The following is a 25,263-nucleotide window of genomic DNA, read 5'->3' on the forward strand; positions in this document are numbered from 1 at the left end:
TACCGACAACGTGCGTGGCAACTGGTGTGGCAATCCCATCTTTTAGAGGGGCCGTTGCCCCGCCTCCCACACCACCACCATGGTGGATCTGGCCCTGCCAACCATGCACCTATGTTTTTGGGGTGTGGGACACGGGGTAAAAAAATGATTCCATGCAGGAATGTACTAAATAATGGGATGTAATTTTTAAGGGTTAGGGTTTAGTTTAATTCATGTTTAATATTTTTGACTCATTTACTGTTATTGTTTTAATGTCAACTGTGTTAAACCCTTTGGGATTTTTTGTTGATAATATAAATCTTGTCTTGAAACTAGTAGGGTGGGGTTATCAGCCCTCTCAGGCAAAATCTAACACCTATATGATTAGAAAACCACAGCAGCACCAGAGGAAAATAACCAGACAAGAGGTCATCAACGTTGAGGCGTCAGCAAGTACCGAGTTCAGGATTTTAGATCCAAATTAAACTAAGGAAGCTGACAATTTAGAGACAAAGTTGAGATAGAATTACTTCTGCTCGACAGCTACGCATTTTACCTAGCTTGATTTTTTTTGTTGCATGTTCACCTGACAATAAAACTAAAACCTGTTACCGTTTAAATAGTAACCCTCCAACGGCCTTTTAAATGCAAGTAATTGCCTGGCCTTGCATTTAAGGTAAACATAACTGACCAGACAAGACATTTCATGTTCAAGCTTTTATTGAGGTCTTGTAGCACATCCTCTCCCAACATTTAGGGAGCCCTTTTTGTTGTTCCCTTTAAAAGTGATTCTCTACATACATTTTGTTTTCACACTTTAAAATAAAAAGATTTGTCACATTCCACTTTTTTTCAACTTATTTTACTCATTTAATTATAAATCTCTTCAATAGAAGGTATTAGACTCGTCCAAACAAAATAAATTTAAAAAAATAAAATAAACCTAAAGCCACAACAAACTAAGAAGACATTTTGCCCTTGTGGTAAATGTTTACTGCTTCCTACGGCAGGCCTCCTGTTACCTCCTCAGACTCCGCTGGGCCTGTTTCAGTAAAGTGTCGAAGTCTAGTGTCTTCATCTTGCCATTTGCTGATGCCGGGTCATAGTCTCTGCTAGAATCTGCAAAGCAAGAGGAGCAATGAAGGGGAAGAACGAGGTTTGAAAGTCACCCTGGGTGATAAAACAATAACAATAATTATCGTCGTATAATTTTTGTCAACAGAAATAACGCTTGAGAAAAGTCCATTATTTAAACTGTAATTATTTCACCCGAAAGCCAGAGGGCGCTGATGCGACGTGAACGCTAGTTCTCAGAGTGTATTCAGTACATTGGGGACATTTATTGAGACCTGTCACAGAGTAGCATTTAAGCCCGACACTGTGGACAGACTTATTTTTCTGGCCTCTTAACTTTAAAGTGCATAAGACAGAAAAAAGCATGTTTATTCCATATTTCACGCAGTATTTTATGCTCCTGAATGAAATGGACCGCTTGGATGTGTGTGGAAGCGATCGATATATTTGATTTTTTGATTCCCGTGCCATGAAAATCAGTGACTTCCTGGATTGACGAAGAATGCTAATGTGACGTCAGCGGACTAATCATCTTTGATATTGTGACGGCCCTGGCCGTTTAATAGTTACTTTTCTGAGATTCTTCCAGTCAGCTGATCGTCACCTCCACCAGCTGGCTGCTTCCCCTCCCACTGTGACGACAGCTGATCGACGCAGGACGGACCGACGACGTCACCGCCGCTGATTGGCCACGGAAAAAGGCGCCAAGCTTCTTAAACCTGCCGCTGTCAACGTTCTAGGAGGTTGCATTTGACAGTATTCTGCCGCGCTCCTCCTCGCCAGCTATTTGCTCGCCATTCACGCTCGTTTGCATTTGATCGCTAGTTTGATACACTCCCGCTTTTTCGGTGAGGTCTTTTGTGTTTTTCGTTATTGGATCGTTTTTGTTCACCACTGTAAATAAGAGCACTGAAGCAAGTAAGGGTAAGTCGCCATTTCTGTTCAACGTTTTCTCCTGTTTTGTATAGAGTAGGAATTTAGGTTAGGCGCTGTCTTTTCTTTGTTCCTTTTACATGATCAGGGTTTAGTTAGCGGGTGGGGTTTAAGTGTAGTTCCTTTTGTTTGTTGTTTTGGCCTTGGCTTACCCTGAAGTCACGCTTCGTCGGCATTCTGTACATATTCATTGCGAGTTTGATTGTTCTGTAAATAAATTTGTGTCCACTCGTACATTTGTGTGGCTTGTTTTATGTTACGCCCTTCGCGAGCCGTCTTTGGCACGTAACAGTATACAGCCAAAACTAAAGTATGCAAAACGACTGCGGATTCATCTTATTTTCTGGATTATGTCATTTATTTTTCGCATCACGCCAGCCCAATGTGCTGCAGGCTTTTGTTGCTGCACCAGGGAGAGGCGTGTTAGCTGTTTTGGTTTTCAAAAAGTTCCTGTTCACCGCGGATGATGGCCAAAACAAATCCGACAACTTTGGGACCCATTGAACAGACGAAGTGAGTAAGCTACATGCTTAATATTATGTCAAATACTGGGATAATTCATGACACACGTTTTAATTAGGTGTTTTGCATATTGTGGGTGACAATGCACCCTGTCCACCGAGAAGGCCACTCAGCCGACGACCAGCGGCTTGTCACACACCATGGTCACTTCCACCCCCTCGGTCGTCTTTGTGGGGGCGCCAATCCTCGGCTTGGGCTCGGGCAGCGTCCCGCTCCGTCGGCCAGTTTGTCCATAGAGAATGCATTATTTTCGGCATTCATTCCTCTCTCTCCCCTCTCTGCCTGCCCGCCGGAGCCGCAGCAGAACGAGCTTGCTTGCCGCCTGTGGCTGGCCAATCGGTGAAGACAATCAAGCCCGCCGCCGTGTGTGACATGTATCGGGGTAGTTTTGTGCGATTTTTCGTTTTCGAAAGGAGAGGATAAGAATTGGAAAAGCTGCTCGGTTCAGCTTAGCATGTCGGCTAGCTGTCAGGCCTCCTGGTTTGTTCACACTCTCCGAAGACAGGGAAATGACAAAAGCCGGACTAACTCCGGTGGCATAAAATATCATTCGGGAGAGGAAGAAGTCGGGAGTTGGACACTGTGCAGTAATTTTCCCTGTCGTACTGAATAAAAGTATTTTTAATATTTCATATTCCATTTAGCACAAGACTTACTTGTCATGACAATACCATTTATATAGCAATTGGGGAAAAATACTTGGGGAAAAAAAGAATATCCTGTAAAAATATTGGAGTAGAGAGAATGAAATAATCATGACATTTTGCTGCTCTCTGTGGTATTTTCCTCGTTCTGAATCTTCCCCCTCAATGGGTTGAATTCTAAATCAGATGAAATTGTTACTCTGCCGAGATCATCCGGCTGGGGAGGCGAGAGCGTTATAATGACAGGCAGTGCTAAACGGCAGATTAAAAGACTAATTTCTCGTCATCTGTGCTTTGCCAAATTGTTGTACATAGTCGAATCGTCTCAACATGTGATTCTATCTCATATAATGCTATTCAAGATTTTTTATGCTGTCACAGGCACTTTAAAGCAATGGCCGACTTGTTAAACTGTCAATCTTTTTTTAAAACTGAACATTTTGTCTATTTTGATGACATTGTCAGACACCTCAAGACCATGCACAAATGACTAACATGTTGCTGTCAATTAAAATGAATCTATTTATGTTTATTTAATTTTTTTTGAGATTCCATGTCAACCTCAGATTTTGTGCAATGTTCTGTGAAATGCTGTGTTGTCATTTGTCACCATGCATGCATCTTTGTTCTGACACTAAATAATGGTTAAAGTTGCATCTGGTTTTGTCAACTTTCACTTAGGAGCAAAAATCAGACTTCAAATTTCAAAGAAAAAAAAATATTGTTATACTTATTGATTTCAACTGATAAGAACAACAAATTTTGTATGGGGCTAGATCAGTCTCATAATGAACACACACCTATATGATTAGTAAACACATATCATACGAAACCCACGTGTGTGTGAATAGTCTTACGCGCATTTATAACATGCTTTTAATTTGAAATTCCCACTCACGAGTGTTGGATCTTTTTGAGAATTGTTTCGCGCAGCCGAGAAACACACCTGCATAGTTTTTCCTAAACGGAGCCCGTCTGCAGTTAATCAGACGTCTCCCTCTTAAACAGCCAATCACACGGGCTGGCAGACCCGGCGGCATGGGCGGGCATTAGGGGGCCTGGCCCGCCCTGAGAGACTGCTGTGCCCGCCCTAGCCCGATTAAACTGTACTGTGTAATTTTTTAAAAAAAATCTTCCACAAAAACACCCACACGGATAGGACAGCCCTCTATTCCAGTGTTTTTCAACCGATTGTGCCGCCGCCGTGAGAGATCGTCAGGTGTGCCGCGAGAAATTATCCAATGTCGCTTTTTTTTTAACATCGTCGGGCAAAGTTGCAGTAGAAAGGAAGGAGTAGGCAAAAAGTTCTCGGTTGTGTGCAGATGAGCGAGGCACAGCTCGTGTTGCGTTTAATAACTGCTCGGATTTCTAGCCATCAGCCACCTTGCTTTCCGCAACAATGTGGACCCCAGCACGTCTGCTTTTCATCCTTTGACTAGTCAAGTGTCAATATACACAAAAGTGTCCTTTCCATTTTATCCATATATGACGACCGTCAATCCTCCCTGTGTTTTATTCCAACACATTATCGAGGACCGCAAGGTGGGTGATGGCTAGAAATCCGAGCAGTTCTTGAACGCGACACTAGCAGCTATCTAGCGCCATACACGTTTAAACGTCATCTCCAAATGAACGCCTGTCGCTTCAGAACTATTTTGTTCGCCTTCGTGAAAACAGAAATGGGCAACTTTTTTGAGAAAAACTACAAAGGTAAATAAGAAAGCCCTGAAAGCCAGTTACTTGGTTGCTAAATCCAAAAAATCCCAAACTGTGGCAGAGACGTTAATACTACTGGCCTGCAAAGCCATTGTTAGCGAGATGACCAGCCCTGATGTGCTTAAAGACATTGCTCAAGTCGCCCTGTCTGATAATTCAAAGTTTTTCAAGCCTAACTGCAAAAAAATAAAAACAGAGAGGCACTGAGAGCTGTTGAAGAATATTCCTGCCAGTTTTTTGGCTTTGTGTTCATCTTGACAGGCTCAAGTTTCTCACTGAATAAGTATAAATACTGAGAAATTATTTTAAATAATTAAATATACTGTACAGAAAGTAATTTGAGCATTTTGGTGTGGTGTGCCACGAGATTTTTTCCAACGTAAAATCGTCCCGTGACTCAGAATAGGTTGAAAAACACTGCTTTATTCATCCTATCTTGATCTGTAGTCGTTCAATTCAACCAATCTGAGCAGCGAATGAAGGCAATTTCTAGCCGATCACAGATAGGGGGAGGGGAGGAGGGGGCGGGCCGAAGGGGGGCGGGCTGAGTAGCCGGCTATTGGGTACTGTGATTGGATAGGGATTGCTTCGGTTACAGAAATGGCGATTGAATGGCTCCTCCGTTGCTAATTTAAATTGGAATGGACATCAGTGTTTTTTTTCAAGAAACTAAAGCCGAACTCAAGCCATGACAAAGACGCGGCCGAAAGTCAACATGAACCGATAGCGCTGCCACCTCCTGCAGTTTCACTGATTGACACCATCATCAGAAAATATAACGCCTAAAAACGCCACTGTTCAGGCTAAATTTACGTTGAAGAAGTGTGCCCCCCCCCCCAAAAAAATGTAATGCCCCCCCTGTAAATTCTTTCTGCAGCCGGGTCTGCAGGCTGGGCTGTTTCATTATGTTACTGCTGTGCGCCTTCGAGTTCAGCACGAGAAACTGCGTCTGGCTGGCAACTTCGGTGAAGTTAGCTGCGTTTTCTAAATAAGTGGTCTTGGCAGCCTCACTTTTTCAGTTGCGTTTCCCTTTCAAATTTTATTGCACAAAGAAACAATGCATGTGGAATCCCTCGGGATTATAAAAGAAAATGACGGGATCCTCGTGTGGAAGTACAGTCCAGTTTTATAAGCGGTTGGCTATCATACAGGAAGCTCGGTTCGAATCCCGTTAGCGACTATTTCATATACTTGTATTTTCCTCAATAAAAACATGAATTATGGCTGCCTATTAAAAACATTGCTGTCCCAAGTGCCAAGTGTGTTTCTCGGCTGCGCGAAAGGAGTCTCAAAAAGATCAACACACTCGTGAGTGGGTAAGACAAGACAACACACACACATTTGATGAATGTGTTTCGTGTGACGTGTTTACGTATTTTACAATGCGTCTGTATGAGCCAGAGTGTCTATTAATGTTGATTTTGATTAGGTTATACTATTTCTTTTGTTTAGTGTTTGTCTGTCTACTTGGGTTCATTAATTGGTAGGTGTGGGGGTGGTTTTAGGTAATCAGCCTTCGACACATTTCAGTTGTTATGCCTTCTTCAAATTGGGCTGTCAGAAGGATCCAAGACAGTTGAACACAGAGCAAGGGGGTTAGCTGGCTCAAGGCATATTTTGTGTTGACCGTTGTTTCACTACTACACGTTATGGTTTAGTTTTGTTTATTGGACTTAGAAACCTCAAGTAGTATTGTTTGAATTTTGGAATAAAAACCTTAAACTTTACATTCAGTTTATTTGGAATGATTCAACGAGTCAAGAAACCCAGAGCCTTCTAAGCCCCTCGGTGGTTATTTTCAAAATAGTCCCCACAGCGTGAGTTTCGTGTGATAAGTGTTTACGAATCGTACAATGAGTGTTTCGTGCGATATGTGTTTATATGAATCGTACAATGTGTTTCGTGTTAGATGTGTTCATAAATCCCACAATGAGTTTCGTGTCAGATGTGTGTGTGTTCATTGTAAGACTGATCTAGCCCCATATTTTTGTCATGTCGCCCATGTTAGGTCGAAAGCATCCATTTGGTATTGTCTACTACCTAGGTCAGCATAGGTGGTTTTGCAGAACTGCCGTCTTCCACCAAAGCACAGCTCAAATGGCAGCTCGTCTGGCTTACGCAGCTTGCTTCCATTCTCAATGGCGGTAAAGGCATCCTTGGTATCGTAGTATGTCACAAACCCGTAGTTGTCCCTGTAATAGATACATGTATGAGAAGGTACTGATAGATGACTATGTCATTTCATAATTTGTGGCTCGCTTTTAAAAGAGCGACCTGGGAATACAACCAGAATGCCCCAGTTATGAGCAGGCCTGATTATGCTTTAGCATTGTATCTTGACCCTATCAGCCATAGAAGAGACCAAAAGGGTTCAGTCACAATGCGCCATTGCAAGGAAGGTGAGCCGGAGACGGAGCACTCACCCATGTTCCCTAAAGTGCAGAGTACAATCTTCCACCTCACCAAAATATGAGAAACGCTCTCTGAGCTCCCTTTGGGTCATTGTGCCCCGAATCCGACCAATGTAAACTACCCGCCTCTCCTCCTGTTAAACAAATTTTCAAATTCAAGTAAAACCAAGGACTTCGCAAAACACAACCACTCTTATTTCTCTTACAATGGCTTTGTCCTTGCGAGACTTCACATTGTCAGCAGAGTATCCATAAGTACCCCGATATGAAGAACTGAAGAAAGAACAATTTCAAGCCTTCAATTCAGCAGGCCTAAGAAACATTGCAGTTGCAAATCGGTACCTATAAACTGTCTTTGTTCGCCTCCACGGCACTCGTCTTTGGGGAGAATGAGACCGGGATCTTGAGCGACTCCGAGAACTGGAGTTCGAAGAAGAATATGAGTATTTTCTCTTCCTGGAAGGAGAGCGTGAGACGGAAGACAGAGAAGAGGACCGGGATGAAGATCCAGATCTATTACGAAACCTATCGCAGAAAAGGAGGAAGCACAATAAATCAAAAGCCAAAAGGAAATCAGATCATAGACTTCATAATATATAGACGTGACACATTCCCCATTCACTGTGTCACACCTTCCCAAAGGGGGAAGTTTCATTTATTATCAGTCGGTCACATGCAGGGATCAAACGCCAGATTTAGTTTGAAAAAGTACAAAAGCTGTACAGCATACAAACAGGAAGGATTGTCTCAGGAGTGATTTGTTCGAGGATTCAAGGTAATTATTATATTTTTCGTACCATGCATGCATTTTGAAACGTGAAAATAATCAATGGGAGAAATTAACCGCTATAGACTAGCATTATTCCTCGACATTTACATAAAGTAAATGCTAACTGCCCGTTTTTTTTGTTTTGTTTTTAACCAAGAATCGAGACTGTTTTACGCCCATATCAATAAATCCAGGGATTTAAGCATTTATTCAAAAGAATTTTCAACAGAAAAAGCTCTTTGTGATAAGGCGGCGCTACACTGGCGTAAAGACTGGTATCATAGTTCGCAATATTTACGTAAAATAAATGCTAACTGCCCGTTTTTTTTTTTGTTTTTTTTTTATGCTTTTAACCAAGAATCGAGACTGTTTTATGTCCATATCTATAAAGAATCCTGGGATTTAAGCATTTGTTCACAATAATTTTCAGTGGAAAATGCTCTTTGTGATATAGCAGCGACTAATTTGCTTACTGACGAGCATAATAGTTCGCAATATTTACGTAAAATGCCAACTGTACGTTTGTTTTTTTTTTTTGCTTTTACCAAGAATGGAAACTGTTTTATGTCCATATTGATAAAGAATTCAGGGATTTAAGCATTTTTTCACAAGAATTTTCAACAGAAAAAGCTCTTTGTGGTGATAAGGCTGCGCCACAGTGGCCTAAAGACTAGTATCATAGTTCGCAATATTTACGTAAAATAAATTCTAACTGCACGTCTTTTTTTACTTTTAACCAAGAATCGAGACTTTTACGTCCATATCTATAAAGAATTCAGGGATTTAAGCATTTTTACTCACAAGAATTTTCAATTGAAAAAGTTCTGTTTACATAGGGTGGCCGCAAATTTGCTTACTGACTAGCATCATAGTTACGTAAATAACTGCACGGGTTTTTTTTTTTTTTTTTTTTGCTTTTAACCGAGAGATTATTTTACATCCACATCTATAAAGAATTCAGGGATTTAAGCATTTATTCAAAACAATTTTCAATGGAAAAAGCTGTAACTTAGCATCAGTTTGCAATATTTACGCATAATAAATGCGAACTGCATGTTTTTTGCTTTTAACAGAATCAAGACTTATGTCCATATGTATAAAGAATTCAGGGATTTAAGCATTTATTCACAAGAATTTTCAATGAAAAAAGCATTTTGTCTGCGATTCCACTGTCAGCGTTGACAGCCACGCCAACAATGCAGGCTCCCTATTAATCGGCCCCGTGCCCTGTGACCCGTCAATATATTATGAAGTCTATGATCAGGTATTATGAGACATGGATCAAACCTTTTCTTGGATGGCAACGGAGATCTCGACAAGTAGGAATCTGATTCTGAGCTGCTTGACACAGATGGAGAACGTCGGGATCTTCGTTTTTGCCCTCTCCGTTTGGGGCTGGGACTGCGAGAGGCACTGTGCTGACGATACCTCTCAACAGACCTTTTTCGAGGAGTACTTTCGGTCGATTCGCTCTCCTCACGAGTTGGAGAAGCTTCGGGTGTCTCCAGAACAGAGGATTGCCCCATCCTATTAATGCCATTATCCAGACCCTCTGGAGGTGAGGATGAGACTTCCATGCTGGGGTTTGATTGGCAGGTGGTGGCCTGGACACATGCTGGTGTTGTATTGGCTGCAGCAGGGTGTTGGATGAGTTTAATTGTAATCTGCTGTTTCACTTTCAAGCATTTGTCTGCTTTGCCTGTAGAAGCATCGTCCCTAGTGGGCAAGCAGTAGTCATGATCCATGCACACAATATCATAAGGCACAGTGGCAGCAGCCACGGTGGGCTTGACGTATAATCTCGCTGAGGTCAAAGGACGAGCCTCTATTTGAATAGCCTTGGAAGGGTTCGTTTTGGATGACTGTGAAGCTTTGGCCTTTCCCAACAGGTTAATAGGAGTTAAAGGTTTCCACATCTGATGTGGAGGAGTGGCTGGAGGAGTCAAAGCTAAAAAAAACCAAAAACAAAAAAAATAGTGCACCATTACCATGTCAGACAATTAACTCATTCACTGCCAATACACAGATATGTATGGTATTACAGAGTATGTGCTGTGGTAATAAAACAAGAGGATTTAAAACCCTAACCAATTTACACCCATTGACGGCAACAGACGTCTAATCGGTCGTTCTCATGAATGAGGTGACCATTTTCCCTAGTTTTCCCGTCAACATAAAAGTACACATTTTGTTCTGTTAGGTTAACAGGTAGTCCCCGGGTTACGAACAAGTTCCGTTCCTAGGCTGGCGACGCAACCGGAATTTTTTTAACACGTTAAATACCCCTAAATCTCAAAATAACTATCCAAAAAGTCCAAAAGTATTTCATTTTGTTTAATGATGGTGTATACGCTTCCCTCTGGTGGCAGCGCTGGGTCTGGCTGAACTGTCGCCTTGTATTACTGAGAAGCAGACTTGTCTTACATGGATAAATGACATCTGCACTGTGGTTTGGCCCACATCATGCAGTAAGTTGTTTCAGCTAATATATGTTTGTACTTGCATTTGTAATTAGGTTTAGAGCTACAGATTTTGGATTTACATGTGAGCGATGTAATCTAAATTTAGATATTGATCAGACTAGATGGATATGTGAAAACCAATTGTTTTGTGTCAAGTGTTTTATTGTTGAAATGCGTGTCGTTTTGGACGTGTACATATGTGTGTTATAGCTTCACAAATTGCCAAAAGTAAAAAGCTTCAAAAAACCACAATTCCCTTGTTTGCTCTCTGTCAAGCTGAACAACTTCACGTTTAGTGATGACAAAACATGTCATATTAATAAAATAAAAATAAGATACTGTGAGGCACAATAAGGTAGGCTTCCGTTTACGCGACTTAAATTTTTTAAAAATTTTTTTAAATGACTGGAAGACTCCAGCGTCGAAAAGTGAAAATCATGAAAGTAGAGTACGTTGTACCCCGGGGACTACCTGTACATGTTAAAAAACTGACATTATTTAGTGAGACAGATTTTCTGTGTCGCAATTTTGGTGTCCAAACATTAGAAATTGGTCTGGGATTCAGTTTTTATTTTTATCTTACGTATATCTGGTGTTGGTATACATCGTCAGGAAAAACAGGATTGCAGTACTCCAAAAACAGAAAAAAAAATGTCTTTAAAAGTGTTAGAAAAATACGCATAGCAAAGGACTACTTACAGTGGAATGAAAAAAGTATATGAACCTTTCGGAATTTCTCACATTTCCCCATAAGATCACCATCAGATGGTATCTGATCTTTGTTAAAATCAAACAGATGAAAATACAGCGTCTGCTTTAACTACAACCACCCAAATATCGATAGTTTTTCATATTTTATTGAGGATAGCATGCAAACAATGACAGAAGGGGGAAAAATAAATGAACCCTCTGCCTAAGGAGACAAAGAGCAATTGAAACCAATTTTTACCAAACATTTTAAGTCAGGTGTGGGCCCGATCACCGATGAGTAGTTTAAAGCTGGCCTGACCACTATAAAACACACATGGTAAGAAATGTCTTGATGAGAAGCATTGTCTGATGTGCATCATGGCTCAGTCAAAAGAGCTGTCTGAAAACCTGCGATCAAGGATTGTTGATTTGTATAAAACTGGGAAAGGATACAAAGCCATCTCTAAAAGTCTTCATGTTCATCAATCGACAGTCAGAGAAGTTGTCTACAAATGGAAAGAGTTCGGCACTGTTGCTTCTCTCCCAAGGAGTGGCCGTCCAGCAAAGATGACGCCAAGAGTTCAGCGCAGAATGCTCAGAGTGTCTGCTAAAGACTTACAGAAATCACTGAGGGGGGGGGGGGGGGGGGGGGGGGGGGGTTACTAAATACTAAATGTGATGGCTCACTTATTTTCCCCTTCTGTCATTGTTTGCATACTACCTTCATTAAAATATGAAAACCTATGAATGTTTGGGTGGTTTTAGTTAAAGCAGACACTAGTTTTTCATCTTTGTGATTTTGACAAAGATCAGATCAAATTTGATGGTGAAATTCCAAAAGGTTCAGATACCTTTTCATACCATGGTATTTTTTCTTAATAAAATCACAATTTTAAAATTTTATGTTCACTATGGTTAAATTTCTCCGATGTTTATATTCATTTCATGATCTTAATAAAGTGAAAAAAAAACTAAAAATCATGATTATGAGAACTGGCCAATTTTTTTTCGCACTGTGGTCATCATTTTACAAAACACGTTTCATTTAATAGGTAGGCTTGATAAGAAAGCGATTACCTGCAGGGCTTGAAAGGTCGTTGGCTCTGACACGCTCCACAACCATTCTCTCACGTGCAAATTCCGCACTAAAACGTGAGCAAATGAATTGATTATTCACATGCATGTATTTTTTTTAGGACAGGAACTATGGTACGCCTCTAGATTCATTCGACTGTGAATCCCAGAGTTGAAGCCCATTTCAGGGGCATTACTGAGGATTGAGTTTGGCGGCAGGTCTTGGCAAAAATGTACTCACACAATACATGTATACATTTGACTCCATTTACAAGCACAGAGCAGCATGACTGCTGTAGGGTAACTCACCTAGAGTTTCCTACAGCTGCTGCTCTACCATAGACCTCCGGTACACTTTGTTGTTCTTTGGCTAAAGATGAGAATGGGGGAATGGCAGAAATATGATTAGAGGATAACAAATGTCAGCTTCAGGTACAGTGCAGCTGCCACAAGGACGTGAGTAGGACTCAATAACAAAGCAGTTACTGTAATTTTTGGACTATAAGGCACACCTGACTATAAGCAGCACTCACTAAATTTAACACAAAAACGGCATTTGTTCACAGAAAGCAGCAGTTGTCCTTACTGTATAGGATATTTACAACAAAAGATATTAACCAGTAACACTTTATTTGACAGTGGCGTCATAAGACTGTCGTAATTATGCCATGACTCTTTCATGAGCATTAATGAATTTTTATGACAGATGTCATCAAGTGTCATCCTGCCATACCGTAATTTCTGTACTGTAAGGCGCACCTGACTAAGCCGCAACCCACCAAATTTGACATGAAAAAGGCATTTGTTCATAGATAAGCCGCACTGGACTATAAGCCACAGCTGTGCTCAATGTAGTATGGGATCTTTACACCAAAAGATATTAACCAGTAACATTTTATTTGACAGCGGCATCATAAGTCTGTAATAAAACAAAATGAACCACTATGACGCTTTGGAGCCAACTGGTTCAAAGCTTTGAACCAACTGGCTCCAAAGCTTCATTAATTCAAGAAGCATCATTTTGCCATCACTGGGCGCTTGGGGGAGACAGTCAACCTCTGCCGCCACCTGCTGTCAACACTGTTGTTGTCCAACATGCCTCCTAGCATGCATTGCAGCTATACAGATGTAAATATCAAAATTCATGTTCTGTGCTAATTATTTCTTCCAGTTACTGTTCCAGTTGTTTCATTAATTGCTAGTTAGCTACTTTGACAGTGGCGCTATAAGACTGTCATAAAAACATCATTATTATGACATGACACTGCCATGAGCATTGATGAATGGTTACGACAGACGTCAAATTATCTCACTTTGAATGGATATAAAAAATCCAAGATTTACATAAATGGAGTTGGTGATATAATTTCCCAGATGACACTTTATGACATCTGTCATAAGCATTCATTAAAGCTCATGATAGTGTCAAGTCCTAATTATGGCGGTCTTATGGCAGTCTTATGACGCCGCTGTCAAATAAAGTCTTATCTATTAACCCAAACACAGTGCCTTGCAAAAGTATTCGGCCCCCTTGAATATTGCAACCTTTCGCCACATTTCAGGCTTCAAACATAAAGATATGAAATTTAATTTTTTTGTCAAGAATCAACAACAAGTGGGACACAATCGTGAAGTGGAACAACATTTATTGGATAATTTAAACTTTTTTAACAAATAAAAAACTGAAAAGTGGGGCGTGCAATATTATTTGGCCCCTTTACTTTCAGTGCAGCAAACTCACTCCAGAAGTTCAGTGAGGATCTCTGAATGATCCAATGTTGTCCTAAATGACCGATGATGATAAATAGAATCCACCTGTGTGTAATCAAGTCTCCGTATAAATGCACCTGCTCTGTGATAGTCTCAGGGTTCTGTTTAAAGTGCAGAGAGCATTATGAAAACCAAGGAACACACCAGACAGGTCCGAGATACTGTTGTGGAGAAGTTTAAAGCCGGATTTGGATACAAAAAGGATTTCCCAAGCTTTAAACATCTCAAGGAGCACTGTGCAAGCCATCATATTGAAATGGAAGGAGCATCAGACCACTGCAAATCTACCAAGACCCGGCCGTCCTTCCAAACTTTCTTCTCAAACAAGGAGAAAACTGATCAGAGATGCAGCCAAGAGGCCCATGATCACTCTGGATGAACTGCAGAGATCAACAGCTGAGGTGGGAGAGTCTGTCCATAGGACAACAATCAGTCGTACACTGCACAAATCTGGCCTTTATGGAAGAGTGGCAAGAAGAAAGCCATTTCTCAAAGATATCCATAAAAAGTCTCGTTTAAAGTTTGCCACAAGCCACCTGGGAGACACAACAAACATGTGGAAGAAGGTGCTCTGGTCAGATGAAACCAAAATTGAACTTTTTGGCCACAACGCAAAACGATATGTTTGGGGTAAAAGCAACACAGCTCATCACCCTGAACACACCATCCCCACTGTCAAACACGGTGGTGGCAGCATCATGGTTTGGGCCTGCTTTTCTTTAGCAGGGACAGGGAAGATGGTTAAAATTGACGGGAAGATGGATGCAGCCAAATACAGGAACATTCTGGAAGAAAACCTGTTGGTATCTGCACAAGACCTGAGACTGGGACGGAGATTTATCTTCCAACAGGACAATGATCCAAAACATAAAGCCAAATCTACAATGGAATGGTTCAAGAATAAATGTATCCAGGTGTTAGAATGGCCAAGTCAAAGTCCAGACCTGAATCCAATCGCAAATCTGTGGAAAGAGCTGAAGACTGCTGTTCACAAACACTCTCCATCCAACCTCACTGAACTCGAGCTGTTTTGCAAGGAAGAATGGGCAAGAATGTCAGTCTCTCGATGTGCAAAACTGATAGAAACATACCCCAAGCGACTTGCAGCTGTAATTGGAGCAAAAGGTGGCGCTACAAAGTATTAGCGCAAGGGGGCCGAATAATATTGCACGCCCCACTTTTCAGTTTTTTCTTTGTTAAAAAAGTTTAAATTATCCAATAAATTTTGTTCCACTTCACGATTGTGTCCCACTTGTTGTTGATTCTTGACAAAAAATTAAAATTTTATATCTTAATGTTTGAAGCCTGAAATGTGGCGAAAGGTTGCAAGGTTCAAGGGGGCCGAATACTTTTGCAAGGCACTGTAAATCAACGAATAAGCCGCACTGGACTATAAGCCACAGGATTCAAAATGAGGGAAAATTGTAGCGGCTTATAGTCTGAAAATTATGTTAAATGGATTTAGTGACAAAATTTGCCGGATGACACTTAATGACATCTGTCATACCGCTCGGGCATCTATTTCGGACTCAGCTGGCTTCCTTTCAACGCGGAAGAGTAGCGGCTCAACCCTGAGTCCCTCCAGGATGACCGAGGTTCTCACCCTATCTCTAAGAGAGAGCCCAGATATCATGTGGAGGAAACTAATTTCGGCCGCTTATATCAAGGATCTTGTTCATTCGCTCACAACCCATAGGTCGTGACCATCGGTGAGGGTAACAACATAGATTGACTGGTAAATTGAATGCTTCACCTTCTGGCTCAGCTCCTTTTTCACCACAACGGACCAGAACAGAGTCCGCCTGTCGATCTCTCTCCTACCCACCCTCACTCACTCGTGAACAAGACCCCTAAATATTTAAACTCCTCCACTTGGGGCAGTATCTCATCCCCGACCTAGCGAGGGCACCCTTTTCTGACAGAAGACCATGATCTCTGATTTGGAGGTGCTTATCTTCATCCCGACCGCTTCACACTCGGCTGCGAACCGCTCCAGTGAAAATTGGAGATTACAGCTTGATGAAGCCAACAGCACCACATCGGCTGCAGAAAGCAGAGACGCAATGCTAAGGTCACTAAACCCGACCCACTGAACACCTCTGTTCTGTTTAGAAATTCTGTCCATAAAAGTTATGAACACAATCAGTGACAAAGGGCAACCTTGGCGGAGTCCAACTCTCACTGGGAACGAATCCATCTTACTGCCGGCAATGCGGACCAAACTCTGACATCGGTCGTACAGGGAACGAACAGCCCTTAACAATGGGCTCAGTACCCCGTACTCCCAAAGCACCCTCCACAGCACTCCCCGAGGGACACCTTTTCCAAATCCACAAAACATGTGGATCGGTTGAGCCAACACCCATGCACCCTCGAGAATCCTGACGAGGGTGTAGAGCTGGTCCACTGTTCCACGGCCCGGATGAAAACCACACTGCTCCTCATAAATCCGAGATTCAACCTCCCGCAGACCCTCCTCTCCAGCACCCCTGAAAAGATTTTACCAAGGAGGCTGGGAGTGTGATCCCTCTATCGTTGGAACACGACCTCCGGTCCCCATTCTTAAAAAGGTGGACCACCACCCCAGTCTGCCAATCCAGAGGCACTGGCCCCGATGTCCACGCAATGTTGTAGAGACGTGTCAGCCACAACACCCCAACAACATCCAGAGCTTTTAGGAACTCTGGGCAGATCTCATCCACCTCCAGGGCCCTGCCACCGAGGAGCTTTCCAACCACCTCAGCGACTTCGACGCCAGAGATAGGACAGCCCGCCTCTGCGTCCCCAGACTCTGTTTCCTCAAAGGATGGTGTGTCGGTGGAATTTAGGAGGTCTTCGAAGTATTCTCCACTCAGACTCACGACGTCCCGGGTCGAGGTCAGCAGCACCCAGTCTCCACTATACACAGTGTTAATGGTGCACTGTTTTTCTCTCCTGAGATACTAGATGGTGGACCAGAATCTCCTATAAGCCACTCAGAAGTTGTTTTCCATGACCCTACCGAACTCCTCCCATGACCGAGTTTTAGCACAGGGCAGAATTCCCCAGCAAAAAGCTTCTCTACACCCCACAAACAAAAAACTATTAATACATTAACTCCAACTGCAGGCCAGAAATCAGGCACATAAATATCCTTTCATAATGTAGTGTTGATTAGATTAGTAACCTCTAAAAAAAAAAAAAACATTAGCTCCAATTGACTAGTAAACAGAATTAATTAATTTGCTCACCTTGAGTTTCCTCAAACTGCTCTAAAAGGCTGGTTAGATCAGCTGCCTCAATACCTACAAAACAGAAATGTGAATAAAACCACAAATGCATACTGCAGATAGAGCAGAAATTGGTTCAAGGGCAAAACAGTCATTAGAAGTTCTAAAGCGGAGACCTTGAATGTTTAATTTAGTCCAAAACTATTTGAGATAGGATTACAACATCCGAGTGGAATTTGAAGTTATTTGCAAAGCAGTTTAGACTATTACTCATTGTGCATTTGTCAAGCTCACCCATCTCAGTGGTGAAAGACTCAATCAGCTCCTGTGTGGGGCTCTTTGCCTTCGGAGCTCCTGCTGGTGTCGTGACTTGTGGTTTCGGTTTACACGCAAAATGTTTGGAGTTCAGACTTTGGGAATTCAAGGGATAAATTAAAGGAGTTGAACAGAGCTTGGTGTTCGTTATCGAGGCTTTTATAGAAGTGTTGTGATCGTTTGACGAATGGGTGGAGTGAGATACGACCTTTGGAACATTCTGGCAATGTGGGGTCTCCTGCAGGGGAGTGGGAAGAGGAGCGGTAGAAGCAGAGTTGCACTGGATGGCCTTTGAAGTGTCTTTGGCCAACTGTAGAGGATTCTCAGTGACTTCAGTCATTTCTTCTGCCAGTTTTGGACACTTGTCTTTTGATAGGTTCACAGGCTTCCATTCAGGGTTGCGGTTCATGACAGAATGAAGAGTATCAGCAGAATTTTTTTTAGGCACATTTGGCTTTGAAGTCAATACTCCTTTGAACAATTTTGCTTGTGTAGGGACTGCATTCGCAGTCTTAGTTGATGCGACGATATAAGCTGGTGGTACTAAAAGCGCTTCAGGTGTGGCTGGGGCACATGGTCCCCATGGTTGCCAGGCAGGTTTGACCTCAGCTACCTCCTTTGCAGTCTTGAAGGTGGACCGGCGAGGATCTCTCGAACTGGTTTGGGTCAGGCAGGGGATGGCGGGCAATTCTTTGGGCAGTTCGGGAAGGGTGGGCCACTTGGTGCTGTTGTCGCTTTGCATTTCCACCACAACAGGCTTCTTCTGCAGCCGGAGTTGTCGATACTCTGCCAGACTGAGGGACTTAGGCTTTGGCTCAGGATGGGCAGTGGCTGCATGCGGAAGAGAGTTAACTAAAGTCGATGATGTGTTTCCAGCAGACGCTTGTTCGCTAGGAGACACCAAAGATAGTTGACTGGAGTGCTCACCAGGAGCTTGCAACACCTGTTTGGACATTTTATCTGGCTCCTGGGAGGAGACTGTTGGGGACTCACTTTTAGGCATGCCACATTTTAAAAGTCCTGTCGCCTGTGGCGACACACACCTAACAGCTTTCACATTAGATTTAGGAGTAAGAGTGGTCATTCCTGGTTGGGATTCCTTTTGTTGCAAGGTTATTTCTTTAGGTTTTACAGAGAATTGTGCAAGACCAGCTGGGGACTTCGGCATTTTATTTTTCTTCTGTCTCTTGAGTTGCTTTATTTCTGTCCTTTGGAGTGAATTTCGGTCTCTCATTGTAGCACTCCTAAGGACTCTTTGGACCGGTGGACGATTTTTCTTACATTTCTTTTTTCTTTTTCTACGTGATGGTCTTCTCACTATAGAATCTTCCTTCTGCATGTTAATCAAAATGTTATCTTTCTCTTTTGAAACCAAGCCAGAAAGTATCTTTGGATCCTGACAGAATGCTTCATCTTCATCATCATCGTCAACAACTATATGCTCTGAGCTGTCAGAACCTATTTCTTCTTCCATTATCACTTTTTTTGTAGACTGTTCAATTGGTTGAATAACTGGGGGGTCTTGTGTGTCTAAGATCTCTCCATTTGCACCCTGTTTGAACGCCTCAATTGCAATCTTTTCTTCGGGCAACATCTCCATGCCCTTAGCATCTTCCATGCAAACAGTCCTGCAGTAGGAATGCATGTGTTTGACAAAGTCACACAGGCTGACTGAAAGACTGGCACCACTCTCCTGCTCAACAATGGCAGGGAACGGGATGGTAAGGCCACCCCTGCCTGACAAAGTGCAGTCAGAAGGTAAAGTTGGCCTTAGAGGGCTCAAGGTAAGAGAGCCAACATCATCTTCCTCCCCATCACTTCTCTGCAGGGAGTCTCTTGTCATCTTGGGGAGGTTCTGAATACAAATAGGAGGTAGTTGTTATAACTTAGTAGCTATGTAGTCAGAGTATATCCACTGTTTGTGTGGCATGAACTACCTTTCCAGTTGATAGTGGTCTTGAATTAAATGAGGCTTTCTCTGAATGGTACCGTGGTAAACAGAGTGATCTCCTGTGCTATAACGTGAAAAAAAGAATAAGCAAATTGATATTTTCACTTTGGGTGAAAATTAAACATTAAACTGTATATAGTCTCTCAAGCTTTGCACTGCCATTTTACTCCCATCTTGAACAGAGGGTCTGGTTGTCATAAGCTCAAAGACAGCTGTGCACTAACCGGCGAGTGTTCCCTGCCAAGACCAGACAGCAGATCTGATTCAGGCAACGTGTCAAATGGGGAGGGGTTCTCATCATCCATACTGTCGAGGATCTCTGCCAGAGCGGTTAAAAGCGTAGATTCACCAGCCTCGTCTAGTCCTTTATTCTAAAACATTTGAACAAATTTGAATATCAAGGGTGCACCAAAATATACATTTGATTTGTGTCAAGGCACAATGATTAAACATGTTAGCTTTGTGTAAGACTACTTATGTTAGTGTGAACTTACCTCTATTGACAGTGTGTCATCAAAAATAGATAAAATAGAGGGGTCCAAGCAGTTTTGAAGAACCTCTGGTGTTTCTCCAGAGCACAATTCAGCAGGCTTCAAAGACAACAGAGAAAATTTAATCATGTTTTAATCACATTAACTATTTACATGGATGACTTTAAGCGATAGTCTTTTTGTAAATGCTTCTTTAACTCAAAGATGTATAAACAATGTTGCTTATGATGTTCAACTATTCATAACTAAAGAGTAGAAAACTTATTAAAGAACGGAATCTAATCTTTCAGTTTGTAAATTCTGTGTTCATGTAGCCATAGAACACAATATTTTGTGGCGCTTGGAAGAGTGGAAGGTCTTGTATGTCACGGGTCCACACATGGGACATCATACAAATGACAAAATTGATATAAAAAAATGTATTAACAAACTGACCACAAAAAAAAAAAAAAAAACAATAAAGGAGCAACCGAGGAAAAGTTGCAAAGTTGCCAACTCAAAGCACCGTCTTGGATAAGTTTAATCAAGGTGAAACATGTTATTGTATTACTGTTGTACAATTTCTTTATTGTTTTAAACATGTTACTGTCCCACCGTGCCGCCTTCATAACATGATTTTTTAAACAAGAATAACGTTGAAAAAGGCTTGTCTTTCATAAATACTTCATTGACTGGGGACACTCTAATCCACTCACGCGTTGATGCTCACGCTGCTGAGAACAGCCTCTCACTTACACAATGAGTTGCCACAGCACAATACCGCTAGTATTTAACAACCTAAACAATAATTGACACTAGGCCTGAACAATATTGGAAAAAACTATTGTTGCGATTTTTTGGGAGTTTGCGATATTAAAAAAAATGTATATATATTTTTTTAAAGAAATTTTCACTAGATGACTTGAATAGTTGTTTGGAAAGACTTTGGATGACACCATCACCACAGTGTACAGTGATCCCTCGTTTTTCGCGGTTAATGGGGACCAGAACCTGCCGCGATAAGTGAAAAATCACGAAGTAGCACACCCCCCGCCAATGTTTTTTTTGTGTGTGTGTGTTTTTTGTGTTCAATGTATTTATTCAGATTTAACATTGGAAAGAGATACATATAAGACATGTTTTTTTCCTCACTTTTCCCCCCAAAGAGATTTAAAAAATGTATATAAATAAATGGTTTTCAAGCACTTCAAATGTCATAATTATGATCATTTTAAACATAACTGTCCAGCCAAATCATTTTTGAACAAGAATAAAGTACTGTAGTAGATAAATGCTTGGCTTTATTAAATGCTTCTGTTTATCTACCTTAGCTGTGACCTTTGGAGTGACATGTAGAAATTTCAAACTCCTCATGATCACTTGTGGCATTTATGTCTCCAACGTCTACACACACACACACACACATTCCAGCGCGGCTTCCTTGCAGAAACTGTTTAACAAGTTTAACGATGATTGACAGATTGCTGTCCGGCTTCTTTGGCCAGATCAAAGCAATCATTAACTTTAATAAGCAAGTGCCACAGTGACTGAGAGGAACAAAGGGCTGGGAGAGGGAGGGTGTGAGGCTGTGTGCACAGCAGAAAGCAAGGCGTATGTGGATTAAATTAAATAAAAACTATCACACGTGGTTGCAATGGGACTATCGGGCACACGCACATCGCAATGGCGATGTTTAAACGATATATCGTTCAGGCTTAATTGACAGTTTGACACATATGCACCTTTGATGGTAGAGCTACCAAGCTTCTATGGCAAGATCAAAGCTACACAGCTGTCAATCATCGTTAGCTTTAAATAGCTAACTCCAGGCCACTGCTGAACATATGAAACACAGTTGCGGTAGGCAGAAGCAGGAAGCATACAGGCAGAATAGTTTTTTTATGTCACTCTTTCTCTTTCTTCCTATTTGGATTAACATATCTATCCATCTATCTATCTCTCAGTTGCTCCTTTGTTTCTGTTTTTGGATGACAAGTGTTTGGATGAATTTTTGTTGGATTAAACCAGTACTTCTCAAATAGTGGGGCGCGCCCCCCTGGGGGGGCGCAGAGCAATGCCAGGGGGGGCGCATGTGACCTCGGGGAACATGTTTTATGTGGTTTTTTTTTTTTTTTTTGCCGTACTGGAATAAAGTGTACTTGCACATCCACTCAGTAGGTGGCAGTGGCGCTCTCATTTTCAGAGTGCGCGCAGTATTTTTGAACTAAGGAAGAGCACTCAGCACACACAGACAACAGATATGAAGAGCAGTGTGCCACCGCCGTTTTCGAAAGCAGTTTTCCGACCGGACTCACTCACGCAGCGACCCACTGTCTTGTCCGGTTCTCACGTCGCCGCCCGAGAAGTGCCATTTTCGGCTTGGGATCGTCACGACGACTGCCCTCACCTACGGTTCTACCTCGGGCGCCGTGAATGCGCTTTTTTCGTACCGTTTGCCTTTTAGCTTTGACTTTTAATACAGTGGGTGATGATGAAAGACCACTGTTTACTGTGTCTAAAAATAATTATAGCAGACAGCAAGAAGCCAAATCAATCATTGTTAAGCCGCTTGATTTTTTCAGTGAAAACGTGCCGTATATTGCCGACAATCGTCCTGCTTTGTCAGTGTTATATCAGTAAGCATTGTTAGCATGCTAATTGAAAAATAACTCCACATCATTGCAAAGGAGGTAAATACTGTGAGCAGCAAAAATAAAAACTGTCCTGTCCAAGGACACTTCCCCCCCCCCTTTTATTCAGATTTGTTTTTTCGGTCAAATTTTTTGGCACATTGTCCTCATGAGTGAATGTTTCTAATCAATTTTAATTTGGTATTATTTACTGATTTTATTACATTTTATTTTTCTGTATCAAATGGTCAAAAATGTACCTTGAGTGTATTTTTTAGTTTGGATGTGAATTTTTTTTTTTAATTCAGGCAAATTGATGCACATCAAGTCTTCTCTGTTACAAACAAAACAATGTTTATAATAAAGTTATACTTTATTATAAGTTGATCTATGTTACTTTTTTTCTTTATTAGAAAAAAAGGACACAATGTTAGGCAGATGCGTATTTATAATAGTAATTTTATAGACAAATGATACTATTTACAGTGGCGGCAGAGAGTTTGGGGGGGCGCGAAACATTTACGTCTTCCTTGGGGGGGCGTGACAGAAAATAATTGAGAAGCACTGGATTAAACTAATGACCTGAGAACGAGCAGGGTGAGACTTTTTCTTGGCCCCTGTCCAGTGGTGCTTGAGGGGGACTGTGCGAAGAGATCGGCAAATTCTGAAGGCTTTATGTTTTGGATTCTACAATATGTTAATTTTATTCTAGTTTTTTTTTTTTTTTTTTTAATTAAAAATACACTGGTGATAGTTCTTGTTTTTTCATTTGCATACATCACTCAAATGTGTACCTAATTTATTCAGTTTTGAGTAAAATTATTATAATTTAAAAAAATAATTTAAAAAAAAAAACATACCAAAAAACATTATCAAATGGTAACGATTATCTGGCCGGCCAGCTCTACCAACCCAATTTTCAGGGAGTTGGCAACCCTAGTGAAGGTTGAAAAGGTGGAAAATGGATGTAGTGTAAAATTGTGTGTGAAAATCCGCCAATCAATCAAATCAGCCAACTCATTTCCTAATCACCCACAAATAAAGCCCACGTGTGTCTTTCCACTGGCGTTATCAGTCTTCAAACAGGTTTGAGCCTTCACGCTTCACGTCCTCATAGCGGAAGTTATGCACCCACGTGTCGCATTAATATACCAATATTTACATTTAGACCTGTGCTATATTTGAAGGTTTGGACACTATGTGGAGTCTAGATTTTGTACATGAACCTCAAAGAACGTTAATAGTAGCTTATTAAGCTTTCGAATCGTTTTTTCTTGTGCGCATGCGCAACAGAGGAAACGTGATTCAGCCGCACCAAAGAGCGTGTGGTTTACTTGACCATTATCAAACAAGCGATTATAACTTTTTGAAAAAAATGTGATTTATGCTGAAGGTATGCCGACTAAAAAGCATAGCCAATAGTAGAGGTGAACAGCAATCTCCGTCGCTGAAATGATGACACGCCACTGCACCAGCCTGACAACAAGCAGTTTATTGCTGTCCGATTCAACTACAAAGCCACTCGTGATGAATTAGAAAATAAACTTCCTCACGTTAATTCGATTTTGCCGATTGAATCTCAGACCTTGCAAGCTACCAAGCTAGCCGGCACGTTGTCGTGATGTCAACACGTGTGCATGAGTCTACAACTGTAGGAATACCACCAGATGCTACTTTTTTCATTTGATTAAACCCGCGTTAATGCAACGCATACCAAAGTCTGCTCTATAAGCTATTGCAACGGCCAATTGTCACGTAAATAGTTTGGCCATTTTAACACTTTTATATGTTTTCAAGCAGCGGCAGTGCCGGCTTGCTAAAAGCTATTCGATGTGAAGCTCAAACGACGACACGTAGGCTTTCACTACATAGTTCAAGTAATATGACAGTTCAACCATAAGTGTAAACGATGAAAAAATAAACTATTAAAACCCGCTGTGATGAGGTCCGAGTAACATCCACGTGTCACTTCGGCACGCGTAGTGTTTAATTTATGCACTGCTGCGTGCACCAATAAAGCCCAACATTAGTCACAATTAAACCAGCCTTAAATGGTATAAGTAATAACATTCATTACCTCGCCGAGTGTATCCAACGGGAAAAAATCCATATTGCATGCCGTTAACGTATCCTCGCCTGCGCCCCACCGCACCGCCATCTTGAAAGTTTACTCCCTAACTAGCACATGTGCCAATGAAAAGCCACTAGTCCAGCCGGCACGAGATACGCCAGACTCAAGTTCCCGGCAAAATGACGTAGAATGACGCTCCAGGGAAGGGGTCAAAGGTAAATCAGTCACGTTTTGTAGTTCTTTTTCACATACAACCCCTAGCAAAAAGTATGGAATCACCGGTGTCGGACGAGCACTCGCTCGGACATTTTATTATGTAGAACAAACTCAGATAAAAAGCTTGAAAAAATAATGAATTAGTTCAAAAGTGCAACTCTTTAGTATTCACAAACACTAAAATAAATGAATAAAAATCATTGTGGTCAGTAAATGTTACCTTTATAGAGCAAGTGAAGTGAAATTTTTATGGAATCACTCCATTCTGAGGGAAAAAAATATGGAACCAAGAGAAAACAAACAAAGAAATAACAATCAACAAATGCTAGGGGTTGTAAAAGGATGTACAGGGTTCAC

The 25,263-nt window shown here is 41.5% G+C and overlaps 1 protein-coding gene and 1 non-coding gene across 3 annotated transcripts; both read right to left on the reverse strand.

Moving 5' to 3' along the window:
• Window positions 1-675: 675 nt before the first annotated feature.
• Window positions 676-24,861, reverse strand: LOC130922828 (peroxisome proliferator-activated receptor gamma coactivator-related protein 1-like). 2 transcript variants are annotated; one of them, XM_057847970.1, is made up of 14 exons: window positions 24,697-24,861; window positions 20,014-20,109; window positions 19,744-19,890; window positions 19,506-19,583; window positions 17,548-19,423; window positions 17,275-17,328; window positions 12,584-12,644; window positions 12,278-12,345; window positions 9,336-9,996; window positions 7,622-7,804; window positions 7,486-7,552; window positions 7,292-7,413; window positions 6,909-7,060; window positions 676-1,098 (listed from the first exon to the last, which is right to left on the reverse strand). In XM_057847970.1, the coding sequence occupies exons 1-14, from the start codon at window positions 24,775-24,777 to the stop codon at window positions 998-1,000; spliced, it is 3,747 nt and encodes a 1,248-aa protein (XP_057703953.1). In that variant the 5' UTR covers window positions 24,778-24,861; the 3' UTR covers window positions 676-997. The 2 variants fall into 2 exon arrangements, with proteins under 2 accessions (XP_057703953.1, XP_057703954.1); XM_057847971.1 differs by lacking the exons at window positions 676-1,098; window positions 6,909-7,060 and adding an exon at window positions 7,077-7,210.
• LOC130923524 (small nucleolar RNA SNORA50) lies at window positions 7,115-7,254 on the reverse strand. Its single transcript, XR_009064726.1, has one exon. It is a non-coding gene; the product is annotated as a small nucleolar RNA SNORA50 (small nucleolar RNA).
• Window positions 24,862-25,263: the final 402 nt, after the last annotated feature.

This window comes from Corythoichthys intestinalis, chromosome 10 (genome assembly GCF_030265065.1).
Source record: "Corythoichthys intestinalis isolate RoL2023-P3 chromosome 10, ASM3026506v1, whole genome shotgun sequence".
Taxonomy (NCBI): domain Eukaryota; kingdom Metazoa; phylum Chordata; class Actinopteri; order Syngnathiformes; family Syngnathidae; genus Corythoichthys; species Corythoichthys intestinalis.

Bases quoted from the DNA above. Each gene is read 5' to 3' on its own strand.
- LOC130922828 (XM_057847970.1), bottom strand. From the start codon at position 24,777: ATGGCGGTGCGGTGGGGCGCAGGCGAGGATACGTTAACGGCATGCAAT. The intron at 9,997-12,277 runs GTAATCGCTTTC...GGTTTTTTTTAG, and splicing joins CGACCTTTCAAGCCCTGCAG to CTTTGACTCCTCCAGCCACT. The intron at 7,805-9,335 runs GTTTGATCCATG...TTTCTGCGATAG, and splicing joins CCGTTGCCATCCAAGAAAAG to GTTTCGTAATAGATCTGGAT.